A 23,634-nucleotide genomic window follows, 5' to 3' on the forward strand; every position below is an offset into this window, starting at 1 on the left:
AGGGGTTTGGTCGTTCTTAGGTGAAATTTAGGAAAATACTGGGTGAGTGTAAACAAATTCGGGGCAATGCTTGTCCCCGCTCAAAGATTTGTTTGACATTAAAACTCAAGCTTTTATTAAGAGGAAGTGCTGAAAATATAGGGGATGTCAAGTGAAAGAAATTCATTAAAAAATGTGGTCCGGCACCCTGATTTTGGGCATTTTTGGGAGGGAGAACTGAGACAAACATGACAGTCAACTCGCACCATCCGCCCATTGAATTTTCAATAATCAAATGAAGGTGAGTGAGCTGTGTTACAACACCCAACAAAATGAACATGTTTGGTATAATTCGGTGAACGCACTATCAAATTGGCTCAATACCACATTGATATTTGCTTAGACGAGCAGGTAAAATTATCTAAGCGTCAAAATTCAATGCATGCACAGTGCGGTTTGGCTGAACATGTAGTCTTTGATTGTATTCCATGGAATAACGTCAGTTGTTCATGAACGCATTCACTTGACAAGCCCTATACAGTAGGCATGCAGTCATGCAGTCATGCACATACAGTTGTGTCATACTGCCATGGTCTAATTTTAACTTTAAGGCTAGTGGTAACCCTCCCATCATTTGCCACCAAAACAATGTTGTAAAATGCAAGTGAGAGTAGTCTTGATGTCAGAACAAAAACAAATGTAGCCAAGCAGTCTAAAAGGCAGTGTGAACAAGGCAAGTGTCCTCTCCCTAGGTGTTGTGGGTTCAAACCCCGATGCCGGAAGTAACTCTCTAATGGCCTGTGGAAGACCAGCAAGTGCACCAAGGAGGTGAGTGAGCCCTTTGGTGTCCATCCTCAAACCATTTGTAAGATGGGAAATTCATCCAAGAACAACAATTCTCAATAAAATAGACAAGACCAAGGGCAAAGATAAAGATCTGGGATTGTACTGAGCTGAAAGAGCAAGGAGAACGTGAAAATTATTAATCAAGCAACTTTTACCTTAATTACCACATTAATACTAGAATATCCAGTCAAGTAAAACTATTTTCACCTATATTTAAACTTATTTTTGCGTTTTCGGAACTTACTTTGGCTGATTTTTGTTAATAAAAACAACAACTATTTTGACAAAAATCACAAACTATTTTCTCGACCCCTACTCATTAGCATAACATGTCAATATAATCAGGGCGTTAGTCGTTCTTCAATAAAAGGAATAGATTACACTTATAATTCCTTTGGCCAAAAAGAGAACTTTTTTACACAAATGTTGCTTGACAAAAAATGTAATGGCATTACTTGTTACAATTACTTCTAGTAAAATTTTAGATGACCAATATTTCAGGGTTTTTGCCTCATCAAGACTATACTTTACTAAGTGAAGGTTATATTTTTTGAGCGTTGATACTGTTTATTTGCTTAGCACTGCCAAACTCATATTCTTGGCCATGTTTGATTGGCCAAGCCAATGGAATCTATAAGAGGAAAATCACTTCCTTTCAAAATTTGAACTACTTCAACTGCATCAATCCTATGGGGAGAACATGCCTCATGCCTTTTTGAATATTTGGAGGCAAAAAGCATATTTAAAACGACATAATTAATATACTCAGGGAGGGGATTTCGAATCCGTACAAATTTAAGGTATCATTAACTACATAGGTTTTGTTGCAGAATGAATTCTACTTCTTTGAAAAATTGAAGACAAGGAAACTGATTTGCTGACGTCGTTTTATTTATTTTTTTGCCGCTGTTTGCAGCTGTCTTAAAAATATTTTTAAAATTAAAATCTTCGATAGAATTTGATTGTATTCATGAAATCTTAAACACTTTCCAAATACTTGGTCTTTTATAATAATTACCAAGTATTGCTATTAGTACTTGTTCTGGAGTACATATTATTTAGATATTTAACATACAGAAAACTGAGGACTTTTTGAAACAAAAAGACAATTAATTTAGCAAAGTGTGATCTCTATGGGGCAGAAAACCCTGAAATATTGGTCATCTAAATTTTAGGAATTGTAACCCTAGCTTGTAACGCCAATACATTTTATGGTGATTAATGGTTGTGAAATAAATGACTTCTTTTGGACAAAGTAATTGTAACTGTAATCCATTCCTTTAATTGGGGAACTACTAACGCCCTCAGATACAGCTCGTGCCTTCTTCAAATACTATAAAATCTCAACCTTTCTAGCCTTTCCCAAAAAGGCTTGTCAACAGAACGCAGCTATGACAACTGACTGTTGCAAAACTGATTGAGAACTGACGTTATTCCATGGAGTAAAATCAAAGACCCAGCCAAATCGCTGCATGCATTGAATCTTGAAATTTAGTTCATTTTACCTGCTCGTCTAAGCAAATATCAATGTGGTATTGAGCCAGTTTGATAGTGTATACACCGAATTACACCAAACATGTTCATTTTGTTGGGTTTTGTAACACAACTCACTCACCTTCATTTGATTATTGAAAATTCAATGGGCGGATGGTGCGAGTTGACTGTCATGTTTGTCTCAGTTCTCCCTCCCCAAAATGCCCAAGATCAGGGTGCCAAATCACATTTTTCCTCAATTCAAAACTGATAATAAAAGTGACTAATTAATCACAAAGCTCTTTTCAATATCTTTACACAAGATTATCGTACAAATTTGATGGATGAATGTTTACATTTTTAATTTTCAATACCTTGACCTTCAGGTCTGAGACTTCATTGCTGCAAAAGGTTGCTTGAAAGCACCTCTAAGATGTGAAAATAGATGACTTATGCTCATAAAAGTTTGTGCCGAATATAAACCCATGGAGATCCCATTTTTGTTTTTGCAACATATTAAGAACATAAATAAAACCATTCACACCCAAAAAATTGAGAAATTTTGCTTTTGTGCTTTTGGAAAGGTCAAAGGTCCCAAAAAAATAAGGCCAGTACGCGCCGAATTTCAATTGGTGCATTTGTCTAAAACAATTATATCCCAAGGCCATGTCCCGGAAGCGTTTTGATTGAAAATGCATTTCAATCAGGGATGAATTTAGAGGCTTCGTAATTTTCATTCTTTTCTTACTGCCGGCAGTAAAAAACCGAAATGGGCTGCTTGGACAAGTTTGAGCCAAAATGAGTTTATTACATTTACTAGCAATACCATGGTCTCTATCATGGTTATTATGATTTAGAATCAATACAGAGAAACCAAGGCATACATTCTGTTCAAAATATTCTTATTTACTAACTTGACAAATTTCTGTGTTTCTTGTACCACCATCTCATTAAATCGACGGAGCCTTTTGTTGGGTCNTTCTGTGTTTCTTGTACCACCATCTCATTAAATCGACGGAGCCTTTTGTTGGGTCTAGCAGAGCTTGAGAGTACGAGAGGAGGAGAATCAGTTCCATAGGGCTAGTCAAGTAAACGCATTCATGGACAACTGACGTTATTCCATGGAGTAAAATCAAAGACAACATGCCCAGCCAAACCGTTTGCTCATTTAGTAGGGTTTTGTAACACAACTTGCTCGAAATCACTCGGTTATTGAAAATTCAATGGGCAAATGGTGCGAGTTGACTGTGATGTTTGTCTTAGTTCTCTCTCCCCAAAGTGCCCCGAATCAGGGTGCCGGACCACATTTTTCCTTGAATTTCCGTTACTTGACATCCCCTATTGATTTAAGACCTCTATACTTGAAATGCAGAGATTGGCTTTAATTTATAAAAAGATTGATCTTAATCTATTAAAAAAATAACCCAATTGCTCTGCATATGTAGAGTAACGTGAATGGTAGATTCATATTGTCACATTGAGAGGCACAATGCGAATTCAGAAATGACTTTTCATTTGGTCCTATCATTGTTCCATATATGTGTTCAACTTCATCATCTAGGTTTCAGTGGGTTAGTAGACAACATATTTCCCTCTTTTGGTTGAAATCATGCAATTCAAGAAAAAGATGTGTTCAATAAATTTGCTTCTTTATTTGGTAGTAATCCTTTATTAGTATCTTTTATTCACATTAGTATTAGCTATATGACTTGATCAAGATTTACTAATTTTTTTTGTAGGACAAAAATTGTGGAAGCATATGAGTAGCAAAGATATTACCTTGAACACTTTTTAAAATGATTTTTTCTGACAAAAAATAATTTTATGGACTTAAAGCCAATTCTAAATATTTTGAGAGATCTGTAGCTTTCTTTTGCGCCTAATTGGGTAAAAATCTTCAAAACAATAAGAATTATATTGAAAGATGTTCAAGCTCCGTCAAAAAGTCTTTGCTCATATTACTGATGGCGACCAGCCAACCTTCATTGCTAAGTACTTTGGAATTGCCAGGAAAACCGTATACAATACAAAAAATATGTACCTAGACCTTTTCAGAATCAGAAAAAAATCATTTTAAAGGGTGTGTAAGATAATATGCGCCACACGGCATGCTTTAACAATGAACATGGTGCCCAAATCCATTAATTTAGAAAAATGGACGAGGGGAGCAAAAATGTATCTCGTATTGAATTCAGCATGACCGGGGCTGTTAGAAGATAGTAAGCGGGAATTGTTTCACTGCTCATTTTTGGACTTAATTCATATTTGAAAAGTTACTATTTGCCAATGGAAGACAGATTTCCTCAAGCTGTCCCTTCACGGCTTATTTTTCAGATCCGCCATTTGAAAAATCCTCCAAGATGTACTTTTAAGTGGCAAATGAAATAAGTTGACATGAGTTATTTGATAGGCATGTTGGCTGGAAATGTAACTTAAATCCATGATATTTATGATTGCCATAGGTTGAACATGATTTATTCTTTTCATCAATTCTGGATCAGTCACAATTCTAAAAGCTTGTTTTTTGACCTCAATGTACCCAAAGCAGCATAACTGGGCAACCTTGGAGATCAAGGAATAACAATCAACTAGTAACATGTTCACTCTGAAGTTTTATGTTCAAAAATGTTCCTGCTGCCCATCCGTGTATTATGACCAAGGCCATCAATTTAAAAATATTCTACTTTCCCATGTGATACTTGCTTGCACACAAATGTGACTGAAGTTCAACCTGTGCTCCCTGATACAACCAATTTATGATTGGATTTCCAATATTTGATCATGATCTTCAATCAGACTTTGATCAAATGAATATCCTTTGACCAAAAGCATTCTCTATGGGTCTTATGTGACCTAACTGAGGATCATCCATCATTGAATTTGTACTATTTATCACCTATTTACTGATCATTACTTTGCAGGCTCTCATATTGATGGTTTTGAGAGCAAGAGAGTCAAGTGAGAACTCAACCTTTTTGGACAATGACCATTTCATTGGTATAGGTCATAAACACAATTCTTGTTGTCAAGGACCTTACAACAGGAAATTGTTGTTAAACAGACATCCCTCCTGAAAAATTATTGGCCTGCTTCATATGTCTGCGCATTATTCAGCCAATTACCATCTCCATTTGATGATGAAGATATCACGTAATATGTTACAACTTAAACTGTACAACTCTGTGAATTGTAGAAGTTACCTCACTCCTCGAGAGCAAAACCTAAATCAAGGTTGTAGTGTAGTTTACTTTCGCATATATTGGCAAATTTAAAGAATTATAAGTATCTTTTTTTCTTGCATACATAAGTCTTACTTCTTCTGATTCAATAATTGTTAAATTCTTTGCAAGTGATGGCTTTCTGTTTGACCAACTTCTTTATTATCTCAGATTTTACATGCAGAGTTTTTCCACTGGGAGATGCCAAGAACAGAGTTCAACATTTATGATAACTCTAACTCAAATTGATGTCTTTCCTTCCTGAAATTGTTGAAATGTTGAGCTATCCAACTTTCAGTGATAACACTTGGCACAAAGATGAACAAGAACTAAAATAAGGTGAAGATTCATCACTCCGTATTATGGCTTGCTCACTTAAAATTCACGGATAGGACAATATCTTCACAAAATTTGAACATCAAGAACACTCCCTGTGTATAGTTGACTTGATAGCTCCTTGGTCTTCAGTGATTGGTCATCAACGATTGTTCTGGGCCATTACACAATGAATATTCAGCGAACTTTAAAGTTTTTGAAAACATTCCAAACTCTTTGCCATTGGACCTCATTATTGAGTGATCAGGTGCTGAAGGCCGGTGCACGGTATCTCTCCTCAAGAAAAATGTTCATTGTAGAGCACTTGCTGCATATTATCACTTGGGTCAAATAAGTGTAAAACCAGCCAAAGACCAACAACTCGGTGCAAAGACATTGATGAACACACCACGAACTTCAGTATCATCCTTAGGTAGCTAACCTTTTGCTTGTCAGCTGACACTGTTTTCGATGCCTTTGCAACCGAGCTGCCACAGGCTTGCGCCGCGGCCTAGGCGCCCTCAGGCCCTTGCAACCGAAAGGTTAGGTTAGGTCAGGTCAGGATAAGTCAGTTTAGGTTAGGTTAAGCCAGTTTAGGTTAGTTTTTCTTATCTTTAGCAATCTTTGATCAAACTTCCACAACAACAGCTGAAGCAAAAGGTTAGCTACGTAAGGACCATAGAACTTCACATGGAAAATCTAACCAGTTGATTGTTGTTCCCGATCTCCAAGGTCGTCCAGTTATGCCGCTTTGGGTACATTGAGGTCAAAAAACGAGCTTTCACAATTGCGAATGAGCCGGAAATGATGTAAAGAATAAATCATTTTCAACCCATGGTGATCATAATATTACGATTGAAGTTACATTTCCAGGCAATATGCCTACCAAATAACTCATGTCAACTTTTTTCATTTGCCACTTAAAAGTACACCTTGGAGGATTTTTCAAATGGCGGGTCTGAAAAATTAAGCCGTAAAGGGAGAGCTTGAGGAAGTCTGTCTCCCATTGGCAAATAGTAACTTTTCAAACATGAATTAAGTCCAAAAATGAGCAGTGAAACAATTCCCGCTTACTATCTTCTAATAGCCCCGGTCATGCTGAATTCAATACGAGATACATTTTTGCTCCCCTCGTCCATTTTTCTAAATTAATGGATTTGGGCACCGTGTGAACCAAGCTTGAGACTGGTGAGGACAACAGCTCTTGATGCCCACTTTTGGATATTTCCAGATTCCACTATCTGATCCTCCCTTTGCACTTTTAGACAGACCTTGCCTTGGATTTTTGTGATCTTGTCCCTAATTAGTAGATATCCTTTCCTAAGAACTTGCATGCCAAAAATCTAGAAACTTGTTCTTTGCAGGAGAGGATTTTGGCTTTGACTGTCAAAGCAGGGTCGGGAGAGTGTGCAAATGCCAATCTAGACCTATCTTTCATTTAACGTCATTTCTTGATATAAGTTTTGCGTTTGCTCTTGTTTGTCTCAAACTTTGTGCTTAATTATGATTTAGTTTCTGTTGTGAGAGTGCGCCACAATCATGTTTGTAAGTTTTGTGTACACTCTCTATTGTCTACTTCATTTTATGAACACATGTATTTTTTATTCTAAAAACCGCGTTGTCTGAAGCATTTGATAATTGGGCTAAGGTCCTGCCCGTATGAACCGTGATGGTTTAACAGGGTGGTAGGTCTTTTGAGTACGCAAAATTTGTTTATAAATCCACTTTGTTTGTGGTTTCGATTCCGGCCTGGATAGCTTGAGAATATTTGAGTATAGTTATGTAGTAAGACTGTACTTTTGACATTTTCACTGTTATTGCGTGAAAAATTCCACCTAATGTATCGGCCTAACCATATCTCTACAAAATGAAAGATATTTTTTTTCCAGCATGATGGTACTTCTTATGACGAACCTCTTCCTATCATAGCCAACAGTCAGGGCAGTAGTCTAGAAGTATACCTTAGCTCGTTTATCTTAGAAAACGTATTGCCTATTCTTCTGCAGCTTTGGGATTAGGACCCTTTGGTCACCATGACTAAAAGAGACGCGCACACCGACCAGCCAAAAGAGAGACAGACTGACAGACCGACCGACAGACTTACTCTGGGGAAGAACCTTGGGAACCAGCGAACGCACGGGCGCAAAGCAAACCAGTTTTCCCGACGAGCGGCTCCCTCACCCGTTCCCTGATTCCCCCACTCACGGCTTGGCTTGGGACTCTGTCTGCGATACACCATTACCCCGTCGAACGTCCGTGAAAGCCGGACCACCCTGGCCATTAATGAACCCGCTGAATGACGTCCTGTCCACGGGGGTCCGTTTCATGAATGCTCACTCAGCTCACGCCCTCAGCTGACCGAAAAACTAGGAGAATCACTACCGGAGAGCCTTAGCATTGGTCCGTTCCTCCGTTCCTCCGTTCCTCCGTCCCTTTGGCCCTGTGTCCGTGAATGTGCGAGTAGTGAACCAGGCTGAGTCTGCCCATGGGAAGAGTCGAGCTAAACGGGGGCACTACCATCCGGACATTGTCATTCTTGGCCGTGGCCTAGATCACCCATTCATCTATTCGCTTCTGGTTGGACCCGAGTCGTCGAGTCAGCGACCTACATTACCCTGACATCGAATGTCATGTAAGTTTGAAATGGCCAGGTGAAAGCAGGGGTAGACGTAATTCATAGTAGACGGTGCTACTTTTTTTAAACTTAACCTAACCTAGTCAAACCTAACCTAACCCAACACGATATTAATAGCTCTTAAAGTCTCTACCTCAATCACTTAACATTTTGCCACAAAATTTAAAACATGAGCACCGCCAACTAATCGTTGGAGAATAACGTTTATCGAAAGGAGACCACCCGAAACCATTGAACCGATGAAGTTTAAAACATAGCCATCGAGTTGAATGGTCTTTATGATCGTTTTGAGGTAGGTTAGGGACCGTTAGAATGGCTTAAAGTTCAGATAGACTTGGAAAATAACAGACGACCCACGCCAATTTATCGTTGGAGACTAACATCTACACACAAGGAGACAGAGATCTTCAATCTTGAATCGTCAATCCACTCCTGCCTTCCTTCTTTCGTCTCGTTGGTGGGTCAATGGAACATGGAGGATACGAGTCAAACTAGCTGATTGGGTGCCATACACTTTGAGCCCGTCCTGGCTTGGCTTATAGATCTATAGGTCCATGGTTACTGATTATTGAAATAAAAACCAGACTTCGGATGGCGGATGATCCGAACTCCGAGATTGGAGACGACTAGAATGAATGAGCTCGGACTCCAAAGCAAGCATTTGACAATGGCAATTAGGATAACTACTCTCTTTCTTAGCACTGGGGACAAACCTCCGTACCCGGGAAACTGAGTATGACTAAAGAATGCACTGTAGCCTGCGGGTGAGAAGTCAACCTCGCCAAGAAGCTTAGGATAAACCGCTATATATACTATTTATAACATGCTTTTATCTCTGAATGCTGCGATTGGGTTATTGCCGTGTCCGGGCCAGGCCTGATTGACTTTGAGGGCGTGTGATAGGAGGCGTGTCTCGAGTGACCTTGTTCTTTCTCCCTCTGCTTGCAGTCGTCGTCGTCGTTGTCACCCCTCACTGTCGCCACTCGAACGCGGCCTGACGTGGGTCTCAACCTCCCTCACTCAACCTCCACTAATCCACAATCCACTCGTCCACCTTCGATCACACGTCCTCCTTGGCATCAGGACCTCGTTTCCAGCATGTTTTTCGACGAATATGATTCCGAAGCTGATGACGAACTGTACATCTATCCGGACGTGGAGCTTTTTGGCAATCCGTTCCATCCGCACATGGATTTGCTCCACGGTGATTTCGACTTTGACGACATTGGCGACATCGATTTTGATTATGACTATTATTCCGACGAAGATGACGAATACTTCTCCGACGACGAAAACCACAACAAAATCTTTGTCTCGCTCCAAGATTCGCACGTGCTCAAACGCTTGTGCTTTCATCGAGCTTTTGCACCCAAGCGTTTACCCAAAGCTCGCGTAGCTAGACCCGAAACTTATGAGGATCTATACCGCCTCTTGACCGAAATTGAGATTCTGCTCCGCACCTGGAAAAAGCGCAACGCTCACGCTCTCACCGCCCACATTACCCGCCCCAATGATCCCGACGCGCCTGACCTCGCGCCTTCGGCCAGCCCAGCTGCTCGTGCATCCGATGCAACGGCCGCCCGACTTCCGATTGATGACCACGATGATGACGCCCAAAGTAATCGGAGCTTGCGTTATGGCGTGGACTATGGTACTCAGGATTTCGAGCATGAATCTGATTCGGAGATGGAGTATTATGGTGAAACGGAGACCAACGATATCTTGACGAAGAAGAAATACTGTCAATCCAAGCGCATGTTCATCGAAGCCTTCAAAACCAACCACGATTATGAGACCTTTTACCGCTTCATTCATCGGGCTAAAAAGCAAGTGTACGATCTAATTTTCACGCTTTTCTTGAATTCGGTTCCGCCGGAAACGGCAGGTCGTTTGCCCTCCGAAGTATGGGAAAAAATCTGGAAGTACACCCAAGTACCCACCGAGAGCAAGCTACATGGTCTGTGCTCTGGCTTGAGGACTGACTCTTTGGTCGAGAGTGAGCGACTCACAGACCTATTTGCTGCCGCCGGGGATCTCCACATGACCATTTTTGAGATCCTTTTCAAGCACCCGTACATTCTTGATCCACCTCTAATGGCCGACGTGTTGATGGGAAAAGTTGAGACAAATTTGGCCTCGTATTCCAGCTTCATGTTTGATCGCTACCAAAAGCGGTTTCAAACGGCCTTCCATCGCATGGCAGGCTTTCACAACCTTCGCGTGGCCCCCCAAGACGAAGCAGAACACGAGGATATTGGAAACAACGGCTGCGAGGTCGAAGAAGAAAATGTTCAAGTCAAAAGGATGAAAGAGGGGCTAGTCACGTTTCAAAGTCGAAAATGTCGAGATGTCGCCCCATCCAATAACTTGTTGCACCTTCGGCGCGGCATGTTGGACATCCATGAGTTTATCTTAACCGGCGATCAATCCCAGAATGTAATTGCCTTTTTTGAAGTGTCTGAGACCGGGTCGTTCATCACAGCCACGATATGGAATGTAATCCTAAGTCGTCCGGTGGCCAAGATTCACACTGGACTAACTCTGCTCGAAATATTCATGGACAAGAATGAGAGCATGCCGTATTTGTTGTTTTCGTTGGCTCACGGCCGATTTGCTGTCGCTAACCGAATCAGTACGCCGGAGAAAGACAACGTCGAAATAATCATGTGGGAGTTTAATCCAGAAGGAGAAACCATGGAGGTATGCCGACCGGAAGATTGCAGTCTCAAGGTCTGTGACGAATTGGCCAGTGCACCACAACCTTATGAAAGTCAGGACCAATTTTTGAATCGAAGACCCTGCAGTCTGCATGTTCTTGACCGCAAGAACAATGGCCGAGTTGACCTCATGTTGTGCCATCGCAACAATTTTTCAATGTCCACCACCCTATTGTTCTACGACGGGGTGAGTGGGGCCCGATTAAAAGATGCCACGATTAAGTTCACTGACCGCTACTTGTCCCTCGAGTGTGTAAAAGGGGGGCGAGCCATTCTCAGGGAGGGCAACCAGGAGTTCTTCTTCCTAAATTTAAACAGTGGGAAAATCTTGGATCAATACAAAATGGCTGATCTATGCAAAGACGCCAATCATTCTCACGAAAAAGATGAAGTCCTGGACCGGTGTTACTACGATGTCAAGATGGACCAGGATCCTAAACGGAATGAATTCCTCATTTTCGGGACGGGCTTGACGTACTTTCAATTGTTTCAATACGAAGATAGCGAGCAGCAAGACGGCGAGGGTGACCAGAGTGACCTCCTACCGGAAGTGGTGCTCAGTGGCGAAGATGGGGGCATTTTCGGTTGGTCCGGCGTTTTGAACGCTTATTTGTCTTTATATCATGGCTGTATCTATGGAGCCCCCTATCAAGACGTTCACCTCCGAGCTCACACCGGCGATTTTAGTCGTGATGAAGAAAGTGTGGGGTCTGTCAATCTCATGGTCTATGATCTAAAAACGCGTGAATTAACACCGGCACTTTCCTCACTTTGCCGCCAATCCTCGCCTGATACTCTCTTGACTTGCTCAAAGTTGTTAGACCAAGTCTTGATGAACGAATATTCTCGCCATGTGTTCATCGACTTCTTGGCCCATCGATACTTGTACTTTGTGAATCCAAATGTGATGATTCTGGCCACTCGGCAAGGATTCATTCAAACAGATTTCCATTCCTCACATACCCAAGCCATCGAACTCGAAGAAACCATTCTTAAAGATATATATGAATCCAGGAAGCTCACCGTGAAAGAGAAGCAAATTTTGGCATTGACGCAACTTCATCGGGAAAAGCCTCTGGACGAATTTATCGGTACCGTGACACTCTGGAAGCATTCATTCGGCTTTTCAAAGCTGAATGACCACCCGGAAGTGGGCACCGTTTTTATCCATCTCTCAGCCATCAACAATCGTAACAAAGGGCAATTAATGAGCCCAGGGGACGTTGTCAAGTTCCGAATATACAAATCTCATGACGGCAAGTTTCAAGGGGTGGATGTCAACCTCATCTCGTCAGTACATGAAGCGAAGAAGTCTGGTCATCGTCATTCACATCATCATGGTCGGGGTCGAGGAGGGCGAAGAGGCGGTGGTGGTGGTCGAGGGGGTCAGAAAAGCGGCCGAGGAAGTGGTGCGAGTGTCGAAAGGAATGCGCTGAAAGTCGAAAGTCACCATGTCTACTGAATCCAGAAAGAATGAAAAAAAAAAAGAAAAAAACAGCAATGAATACTGTGCAAGACATGAGGGGACAAAAAGAATATTTTTGCAACATTTCTTTTTATTTTATGCTTCAAATACACCGCGACAAAAAGAAAATGACTCGTTGTAACGTATTTTTTTCAATTCATAAATGGAACTTTTTTTTCATTGAAGATGTTAACTCTCATTTGGGGTGCCCTGCAGTTTGAGGTACATCAATATAGAATAAAACGCGAATAATGAGGAAAAGGGTGCGCCTCGATTATAGATCAACGCTTCGACAAGAAACGCACCTTTTAATTTTGATATTCAAGGCACACATGTCCAAGGATGAATACTTAAGCATGCTCTTTATCAAGCATACTCCCATTTCCTGTGAAAGGAAAATATAGACCATGATAGAAATCATTACAAGGGACAGTCCACTCAAAATGAGCCACGTGTGCGGCGGCAATCTTATTCTGTGCGTTGAACAATACACATCATTTGAGTATGTTTGTTTACTTTTAAAATAATAATGCCAGCGAACTCTCATTTTTGTAGGGAGCTCAAAAAACTTTCCGAGGAATCGTTGACTCGCCAACCCGAAGAAGTGTTTGATATTCTCAGTAAATTGGGCGAAGGGAGCTATGGATGCGTGTTTAAAGCCATTCATAAGGAGTCCAAGCAGGTTCTGGCCATTAAGCAAGTGCCCGTGGACACGGACCTCCAAGATATCATCAAAGAGATCTCCATCATGCAGCAGTGTGATTCGCCATATGTTGTCAAATATTACGGGTCATACTTTAAGAATACCGATCTTTGGGTAAGTCCGCACAGAAACATATTCAGTTCAATTTTTTTGGTTAGACGACAATAAAGGGGTCACTCCGTAGATTGTCATGGAATATTGCGGGGCCGGATCGGTGTTGGACATTATGAAACTCAGGGGTATTCATCACAATCTCCCAAGAGGGGAAGTTCTCACACTAACAGAGGACCAGATTGCCACTGTTCTTTCGGACACACTCAAAGGCTTGGAGTATTTACATTTAAGAAAAAAAATTCATCGGGATATAAAGGCCGGTAACATCCTTCTCAACTCGGAGGGGCACGCCAAACTGGCTGATTTTGGTGTGGCTGGACAACTCACTGTAAGCATTCTGATTCGTTGTTTGCCTTTTGAGAGAAATTGGAAAGATAAAGAAAGTATCCCTATTTCTTCGAAGGATACCATGGCCAAGCGAAACACCGTGATTGGTACTCCCTTTTGGATGGCCCCGGAACTAATCCAGGAAATTGGATACGATTGTGTGGCAGACATCTGGTCGTTAGGGATAACTGCCATCGAAATTGCCGAAGGCAAGGCTCCATATGGTGACATTCATCCTATGCGTGCAATTTTTATGATCCCGTCCAAACCTCCCCCGTCATTTACGAAACCGGACCAATGGAGCGGGCAATTCATTGATTTTGTGTCGAGATGCTTGGTTAAAAATCCAGAGGAACGAGCCACTGCGTCTGAGCTCCTCCAGCATGAGTTCATCAAAAACGCCAAATCCCCTGATATTCTCATTGAAATGATCGACGAGGCCAAGGAAACACGAGAGCGATTGGCGGAAACCGTTAAGGTAATATTTGTAATGTTAACAATGAGTGCTCGAGAGTCATTTCGTTTTATATTCTTCTTGTTGATGGCGATAGAACTCATCCTTGAACGACTCCGTGGAAAGTCAGACCATGGTTCCCGGGGAATCTGGAACTTTGATTCACCATTCTGACGATGTATCAGACGGGGGAACCATGATTCAACACGCAACTCTCGTGCCTGACCAACAAACAGGAGCCAGTGACCTCAGCTCTAACCTCGGCACCATGGTCATTAATGACGAAGAGGACGACGACGACACCATGAAGCGTTAGTAGCAAAGCGCAAGGAAAGGTTGGGAGTCACTTTAGATATCCAAAGCAATATGCTCCTATTTCTAGGCCACGATACCAATGAATATCGGCCCGCGTTTATGGAACACTTTGAGAAGAAAGACTCTTCAGAGGATTCTCCACCACAAACCAATTTAGCTTCGTCCAAAGAGCATCAAGAGCAACAACCCGCCTCTCCCGTCCTGCAACCACCACCACCACCGCCACAACAACAACAACAACAACAGCTCAATGGCAATCTACATCTTCAAAGGCAATTGGAGCAGATTGCTGGGCAGCCCTTATTAAGCTCCCCGGGAATGGGAAATAATCATGATCTAGACAATACGGCCAAATACCAGAAGAGCCTATTGGAAGGGGATCTTGAGTTCGTAAGTTCTTGCAACGGAATTCATTCACATCGGGATTCGTTATATTTGGAATCGCTCTCTTCCTTCTAGTTAAAGTATCTCTCGTATGAGGAGTTGACCTCGCGAATGGGCAATCTGGATCATGATATGGAACGTGAGATCGATGATCTGCGAAGGCGATATCACGCCAAACGCCAGCCAATCTTGGATGCCATGGATCAAAAGCGGAAACGACAGCATAACTTCTGAGCACAACATGCCTTACTATCCTAGCATTCTACAACTAACAAAGCGCGTGCACGATTTAGGAGAGCAATTGAGTGAATAAAACTTGTTTATTAAGTACAATTATTCCGATTGTCTCATTCTTTGCATGAGGAGCTCCTTTTCGGGAAAATCGTGAATGCAATAGAGATACGAAAGTGTCTTCATTTTCTGAGCTGCTTTCATAGTGTCTTTGTTATCCATTTGATCTAGGAGGGAATTCAAAATCGGGAAGAAGAGACTAGCCAAAATTGGAAATACTGAAGACACTTCTGATTGAATATGGCAAAGGAAAGCACAAATAGCCCTGAAAGTCCACAATGAATCTGCCTCCAAAATCGGGTTCTTCTCATTAATATACCCACCGATTGCTTGGGCGAAGCCTTGAATCGAACTAATCAGATGGACTTGATTCAAATCCATGTGACAAAGAACCAATTCCAAGGCATCTAGGCCGAACGCAATGTCTTCAAGGGAGGTCACTATCTTGACCCATTCTCTTGGATAAAGAGAAGGCATCAACAGTGCACGTTCCAGAACAGATTTATCCTGAAGACCCAAAGATAGTCTTGCATCAATTTGGCGATCGATCACGTTCAAAAGCGATGGAGGTAGAACTTCTTCCAGAAATTTATCGGCATCGCTCTTTCTAAATGGTTGGACAATATTCAAGATTCTTTCTTCCCATTGAAGGTTATCCGACCGAGTGAGAATGTAACAGAGCATGCTGAGAATGGCCAAAGTGTCGTCGTTGTCCTGATCTACCAAGCTCGGCTGAAAGACCGATTCTAGCAACTTCAAATGGGGTCGATTTTCGTCATGTAGAATGCGCTCCACGCTTTGGCGACAAAGAAGAATTCGAAGACTTGGGAATTGGAGGCAAAGCTGAGTGAAAGCTTGAATCACCGCTTCTGATTTTGCCAAAAACTCGTGCTCTAGATTGACGAACAATTGGGTAAGAGATGATTGGAACTCTGAATGCAAAACCACAGATTTCAGATCCATTATCATCTTGTTCATAATCATTTCAGATGCACCCGGATTTTGAATGGCTTCGGATATCAGAGCCAAAAAGGTGGTTTTTGGAGCTTGGATTGACAAACTCAAGAGCATTGGTTGATCATAATCAACTTTGGCTTCACATTTGTTGGTGCGCTTCAAATTCGAACTTGCGATTGTCATTGTTCGAGTCATTGTGTTAAGTAACTTCTTTAGGTCTAAATCGTAAGAAGGAGACTTCAATTCAGCCACGATCCCAAGTTTCTGCACGCGAGTCTCCAAAAGACGTTGAACAGCCAATAAAGAGTCGGAGGCCATGATCATGAAATGCAGCAACTCGACGACTTGAGGACTACTACTAGAGCATTCGAGCAGACAGATTTGCTCTAAAAATGCCTCCGTATGCTCAGTGCATCGTGAAGCATTGCTTCGAACCAATACTTGTAGTTCTGAATCCTGGGCCAAATCATCGATGTGCTCAACTATGACATTCGCCAAGATGAGATCCTTCTGCCACTGCGGAGTCTCGTTAGATTGGCACAGTCGTTTTTTGTCATACAGACCTAGCTTGGACACGGTGAATTCGTGTTCTTTGACAAACTTCTTAGCAATGGACTTGAGCATCGGATCCATGAGAGGATTTGGATAACTTGGGCGGTCTGAACATAGTACTTCGTGAGCGATGTGGGCAATGACAGCTTGCATATTTGACGGGGCGTGCTCTGAGCTTGGCCAATACGAAATGAATTTATCTTGCACGAATTCTTGGCTAGATTGATCCATATATCCCAACCAATCATCCACAGATTGATGACTTATGAGGTCCACCACAGCGTTTCCGAGGACCTCGAAAGACAACGGAAGGGCAACAGATTGGGTTGTTTTACTAGCCCAATCCGGGTAGAATTGCACCAAGCTTAACTCACTGGGAGTCTTGATGATTTGAGAGATCTTTTTACCTGATTGAAATAGTGTCAAACAGAACAGTATCACGGCGAGTCGTAGGCCTTTGATAGATTCATCTTCTGAACTGAGATTTAAGGCCAAATTTTCAGCCACCAATTTGTCAAACTCTGAAAGGAGTTCCTGATCGTCACAAGTTAGAGCGCTGAGGAGAATACTGATGGTCAATCCCGACATCAAATCATTTGGAACCACGTTTCGAGTGCGCTTTTGGAACTGAGTCCACTTTTGAGCGAGTGTCCTACTCACTTCAGAGGGAAGCCCAGAAAAGGCCTCAATCAAATAGGCTTCCCATCCATGATGGTGGATCACATCACAGACAAGCCCGTGGTTGAGAGAGAAGAGACCGGTGAGGTGGCGACTACTGGGATCGGCTCGCCACTTCGTATTTTGCTCGTTGATATCATCCGAGTTCAAAAGAAGAACGAGGAACAACTTCCTCTCCAATCTTGAGACTTCTCCATAGGATAATTCTCTTTCTAAGCAAATCGTGCGGCAACGCTCATTGGCCTTGGCGAGTTGATCAAGTTTATTCTGTTGAGACAAAGTCTCTTTAAAACCCAATAGCGACCCTTGGGTGATGGCCACGAATCGATCAAATTCCATCTGAAACGAGCAACCCAAGTTATGTACCTTTGAAAATTACGATTCGATTTCATTCAGAACCAACATAAGTAGATTACAATTTTGGGTGGCATAAAAAACGAAAATATCATGTTCGGTTTGAGGCAAACAGTGAACCCAGCCCAATGTCGCCTTTTTCAGTCTCATCCAGACTGGGCGTTTTCTGCCGAGATTTCAGCAACTGCAGCGTGGGCAAGTTTTTGATGACCACATCGTGTTTAAATAGCTCTGCCACATCCTTGCCAATGAACTGATTGATCACTTTCTTGAACATGTCCTTCTTCCTCCGATCCCCTCCTTTCATGTTGTTCTCTTTGCCCGTGAGGATGCTCATCATTTGCTCGTCAAAGCGCTTTAAATCCTCGTGGCTACAGCCGGGCACTTGCGACAAAACCTCGACTATCACAGGATAGTTGGGGCGCATCCATTCGTAGGCCTGAATGGCTAATTGGGTTAGGGCAATGTAGTTAGCCTCGTGTTGACCTAAAATATGGATGCCCGACAAAATGCTGATCATCACTTGCTTGGCGTCTTCGGTCCTCAATTGTCCACTATTCACCAGCTTGGGTAGGACCAATTCAAGCAAGGAACATGCTCGAACAGACGTTGGCGAATCTTGCCACACAATTGCCCGGAGTAAGGTCACCATAATGCAACTACCCAATGATTCGTGGTGGAGGGCATGAGTGCCCAACTCACTTAAGACCAGGATGTTTTGGTTCGATGCCTTGGTTCCATTCCCATGACCTTGGGTTTGATCACCATCTCCCCCTTGGCCGTCGAAGGCTCTATCCCGGGTATGTTGGAAGGAGCTTATGAGAATGTCACTACCATCCCCACTTGTCAACATGGCCTTGACCACATCCAGGTACTCCCGGGTCAGATGCCGACACACTACATCATCCACGACCTCTTGTGAGTCGGTGTTGTCCTCATCGAATGTGGGTGATTCCCGAAGAGTAGACAAGTACTTCCATCTCTGGGTGAGGCGTTCCAGCATGAATGGGGCCAGACATTGGAGGATTGGCGCCAACACAGATCCGTAGGCTGACCGAGGACATTTATTGATTAGGGATTTGACAAACATTCGTATCACAGCGCGTAAGCGATAATCAGGAATGGCCTCCACTCCATGGAACACATTCCCGATGATGCTTTCGGAGAGGTCTTTCACTTGGTAGAATTCGTAGCCACATGAGCAAGAAAGTTGAGTCAGAAAGTGGTAGTTGTTCTCGAAAATTTCGAATAGGAAGTTTTGCATTCGACTCAGAGGAGTGCGAGCTTGAGGAACATTCCTTTTGGTGTAGTTTCCCACTCCGCAAATAGTGTTCTTTTCTGATTCGAGGATGGTCAGGACCTTGGCAAAGTCAGGATGAAAAAGAGCCACGTTTTCGGATTTCCACAATGCATTGAGCGTATTGACCAAGCGAAACACGAGATTTAGGCACGAGTTTGCCACCTCCCAAGATGGATTACGTAAGGCCACTTTTCCATTGCCTTCAGAGAGAAGGAAGCCTCCCCTACGACAAGCCTCCAAATCGGATGAAGGCCAATTAGACCGCCGACACACCGAAAGGATGAAGTTCATACAAAACGAGATTTGGCTCCGATTTGGGTAACAAGGATCATCGTTCGATTCCAGAGGAGGGGCAGGCGAAGAGAGACCCACAAAGGCGATGAAAGCTGCGGGTGAACGAATATGGGCCTCAAGATTGTGAAGTTGCTCGCAAACCGGTTGAGAGATGGACTTGATGAAGTCCGATTGCATTTGAAAATTCTCAAACTCGTTTGACACGAGGACCAAGCCCTCCACCAAAGTGGCGAACTCGCTTTGAGCAATTTGATTTTGGGCTCGCATTTTGATGATTTCATCCCGCAGATGGTTGAACAAAGGCAACAGGGCCTTGGGAGAGCGATTCCCGATCTTGACCATTAACGAGCAACCATGACGGCGCAAGAACCGCACATCAGACGATTGCTCTCCCAAGGGCATGCCCCCAGACCAGGTGATACATTGGAACACTTTGGTTATGACCGGCAGGAGCCAGTTATCCGCCATGGCGTGCACCACGGGAAACAAGGAGCTGAGGCACGAGAGTAAAGCAGAGACGTGGACGGGATCATTGGATGAGTAATCCAGACAGCGCTTAATGAGCCCAGTCCCCGAAACGAGAAGAGGCTGGATAGAAGTTGTCGTTTGCTTGGACAGAACCGCGTCTAACACGCAGGCAATAGCGTCCAATTCCAGATAGCAAGGCGAGTCGACGGTGCAGGTGGCGGTGCCTCCATAATTTGGGGCCTGAGACAAAAGGGTGGTGAGCCATTCACTCACCAGACCCATGGGGATTTCAGGATGCTCTTGACTAACTAGCCGGAGACCCTCCACCAGAATGATGCGGTAGCGACCGAAAAAGCTCACAAACTCCTCATCCGAGTCAAAATCGAGTTGAGAATAAGAGCAACTGGGATGATCAGATCGCGTGGGGTAGCCAATTTTGACGCATTTCTTCATGGCGAATCCCACCCACTTGATGATGTAGGTGACAAAGATCTCATCCTTGGCAATATCAGCATGACGGAAGAATTTGGCCCACAACTCATTGGCGTAATGGTTCACCACCTGACTGGGGTGGCTTGTAAAAGCCAGCAGGGCATTCAAGAAGATCTGAAAGTTAGCGGGACGTCGCTCCGGCACCTCTTTGAACCAAACGGCGGACTCGTTACTCCACAGGGCACACAGCTGACCCCCCAATTCGACAAAGATCTGGACCATCTTCTTGAGCACATTGTAATGATCTTCCTCGAGATTCTTCGCGTTTGCCGCCTCGGTGGCCTGAAAAAGCGGCGCCATCATCTCGGTGTCAAAGAGTCTTAAGAGTTGCATACGATCATTGACTTTGCCGGCCTTCCACCCCACGATGCTCAAAAGACACTCGGCGGCGGGTAACTGAAGTTGTTCCTGACCCAAGAGATGACACAGCACGCGGATCAGGTACCGATCATTGGCCATAATGAAGGACATGGGCACCCACTCGACAAAGGCGGCGAAGGCGTTCAGCACGGCTCGACAAACTTTATAGTTCTGTTGGGCGGAATGGCTCTGCGATGGGGCAGGACCGGGACTTTGGGCGGACAAGTAGATCTGGTAATGTTTTTCAAGTTGTTGGAGCAGGAACTGAAAGATCTGCTCCATATTGGCCGACAAGGCGTGGTAGATCTCCTTGCGCCGTTGCGTCTGTCCCAAGGTCTGGAGGACGGCTACGTCCTCGACTAAGCGCAAAAGGATCATCATGACCATCTCAGTGGGCGTGTCCCCCTTTTGGCACAAAGCATCCAGCTCGGACCAGAGGGTAGGCCAATGTTGAGGCCACTCACGCTTGATAATCTCGACCACCAAGCGCGAGATGCCGTCCTTGAGATGCGTGGGCTCGGCGATCGAGCCGCATTCCACCAATTGCATGGCACTGTTCTTGATGAAGAGCTTCTGCTCGGGATTCATGTCATTCCAGCGCAACTTGATGATGTCCTCCATGATCTTGAGTCCAAAATGGCGAACCACGGGCGAATAGTGGGCGCCGCACAAGGCTAAGCCGCATTCGACGGCCAATGGCGAGGTCTGCTTGAACTCCTCGCTTTGTTGGAGGGCTTGAATGCGCTGTTCTTGCGGCACGCTCGGGTTCAGCATCACCTCCACCGCCTGCACCAACTGAGCGCACACGGCGCTCAGGGCCTCGGGACCACTTGCCATGATGGGCCTTACACCTGGCAGGGCCTCTTCTACTGGTCCTCAAGCTCGCGCTTCTGCTAACCCTTTCCCCCTAGAACGATGCGGATGACCCGCCAATAAATGCGAGAATCCGGACCCAAGAGAGGCCGAAAGGGGTGGATTGGCAGAAAATAGGCAGAAAATAGGCAGAAAATAGTCGGGTGAATGAGAAATGTCAATTAATAGAGACTGGCAGAACGCGAGCGGGTCAGTTTAAATCGGGTGGTCTTCCAACCACGACAATCCTGGGCAACTCGGGGAAAACGAGAATCTGGTCCTATAATTTGGGGTATTGGCTCACGATTTCGTCAGCCCAAGGGACGGCCAACGAGCTCATGGATGAGGGTGGATGAGCATCAATGACTTAACCCAAGGCTTGAGGAGGTCCAATTCGAAGCTGGGTTCACTTTCCGGTGCGATATTTCGGCCACTTTCCAGCTCTCACGTTCTCAGCTAATCGAACGGAGGACCACCAGTTTATTCGAGGCTGGCCGACACGTGCGTATTTTGATCGGGGCCAGATTCATACTTCGACCCACGAGCCTAAGAAAGGCGAGCCCACTAAGAGGTCCGAACCGAACAATTTGGTCTAGTTTGAGCCCATAGTGGCAACACTGGCCCCAATGTTGATGTTGTCGTGCCACGCCGGCAGGCAGGCCGGGAAGTCGGGCCCACCGCTCTTGATCCCACTCGAGTCCCGCTAGGACTTGAAAAGTTGCGCGCGATCAGACCCCTCGGCAAGGCGGGTGTCCGTTTCAAGTTAGGGATGAGTGGATGAAATTTGAAAATCCGAAAATCCTGATGAGTTTCAATCGAACATTACCTTGCCCAAGAAGCTCGATTAGTAATGGTAACGTTTAAGGGCAGTTTGCGCCTCCTGAGCTACTCAAACAGAAAAACGTTTTGTAATCTAAAGCCACTCAACCCCTTGTGTTTTGGCCTGAAAAGTCCTCCTTCCTCAATGTAATCAGGGCATTAGTAACGAAATTACAGTAACTCGTTCCTTTTCTCGAAAAAGGAACTGTAATTGCATTACATTTTCAAATGGTATAGTTGTAACGACCCAAAATCTACCAGAAATACTCGTAACTCGTTCCTTTTTCAGCTTCCAGAATGGCCTTTAATTTTTCGTTTATCTCGTGACAGCTAAAGAACCATAACACTCAAAAGAAATTGCCATTTTTGATAATTCCATCTAGCATATTTTGATCAATGAAAGCCAGGGTTGAAAATTGTGTTGGCTCTTAACCGCTCTAAAGGAGTTAATGGTTTTGAATCTTGTTTGTTGCATTTGCTACTGTAGTGTTTACATTTTCTCAATCTAATTCCGTTGGACTCAAACACGGAAAATGTCGCCTTCACTTGTCTTTACTTCACTTAAGGGATGGACTTCTTACAGAGAAGCTTTACCGACTTCACAATGTCTAATACTAGCAAATATTTTCGTGGCTTATCCCCTTGACCGCTTTACTGCTTTGCCTTATGGCTCAACCAATCCGAGTTGAGAATTTTGGTCGACGCAGAATTTAATTGGTTCTTGGAAGGGGTTAACCGGATATGCGGTGAAGTGGATAAGCCACGAAAATAGCAGCTACTGGTTTCCATCATAAATTTTGCGACATTGTTTCAAACCTGTAACAATCATTATCCCATCCAGGGTTCCAATCTTGACTCCTCAATATATTATGCTGCCATACATTTTGAACAATTATGCCACAATTAGATGCCAAGGCTCATTATTGAAAAATGTTGACAAGAAATCTTCAAATGTTACGCATTAGGACTGCTTGAGTGAAAAAACTCCATTTATTTTGAGAAGAATGGTCTGGATGGGGTAAACCATAAGATATTGGTCATCTAAAATTTTAGTAAAAGTAAGGGTAACTAGTAACGCAATTACATTTTTTGGAGTAATGGTTGTGTAACAAATTACTATTTTTTTCAGGAACGTAACTGGAACTGTAATTCTGTCCTTTTATTGAGGAACGACTAATGCCTTGAGTGTAATAGAGGCTATTTTATAAAAGTATGTGTTCCCTTTTCCATGCGCATTTACATGGTTTGTCATATGCTTCCGCCATGACCAGT

At 43.5% G+C, this 23,634-nt stretch overlaps 2 protein-coding genes across 3 annotated transcripts; one reads left to right on the plus strand and one right to left on the minus strand.

Annotated features, from left to right (window-relative positions):
* Window positions 1-7,882: 7,882 nt before the first annotated feature.
* Window positions 7,883-15,281, plus strand: LOC131884102 (serine/threonine-protein kinase 3-like). 2 transcript variants are annotated; one of them, XM_059231761.1, is made up of 7 exons: window positions 7,888-8,463; window positions 13,204-13,465; window positions 13,536-13,793; window positions 13,869-14,270; window positions 14,344-14,557; window positions 14,629-14,951; window positions 15,021-15,281. In XM_059231761.1, coding segments are annotated over exons 1-7 (1,620 nt in total). In that variant the 5' UTR covers window positions 7,888-8,461; the 3' UTR covers window positions 15,180-15,281. The 2 variants fall into 2 exon arrangements, with proteins under 2 accessions (XP_059087743.1, XP_059087744.1); XM_059231760.1 differs by lacking the exons at window positions 13,204-13,465; window positions 13,536-13,793; window positions 13,869-14,270; ... (1 more) ...; window positions 14,629-14,951; window positions 15,021-15,281 and adding an exon at window positions 9,415-12,780 and having other exon boundaries at window positions 7,883-8,463.
* Window positions 15,282-17,761: 2,480 nt separating this feature from the next.
* On the minus strand, window positions 17,762-22,038 carry LOC131884101 (exportin-5-like). Its single transcript, XM_059231758.1, has one exon. The coding sequence runs from the start codon at window positions 21,526-21,528 to the stop codon at window positions 17,869-17,871; it is 3,660 nt and encodes a 1,219-aa protein (XP_059087741.1). The 5' UTR covers window positions 21,529-22,038; the 3' UTR covers window positions 17,762-17,868.
* Between the last annotated feature and the right edge of the window lie 1,596 nt (window positions 22,039-23,634).

This window comes from Tigriopus californicus, chromosome 7 (genome assembly GCF_007210705.1).
Source record: "Tigriopus californicus strain San Diego chromosome 7, Tcal_SD_v2.1, whole genome shotgun sequence".
Taxonomy (NCBI): Eukaryota; Metazoa; Arthropoda; class Copepoda; order Harpacticoida; family Harpacticidae; genus Tigriopus; species Tigriopus californicus.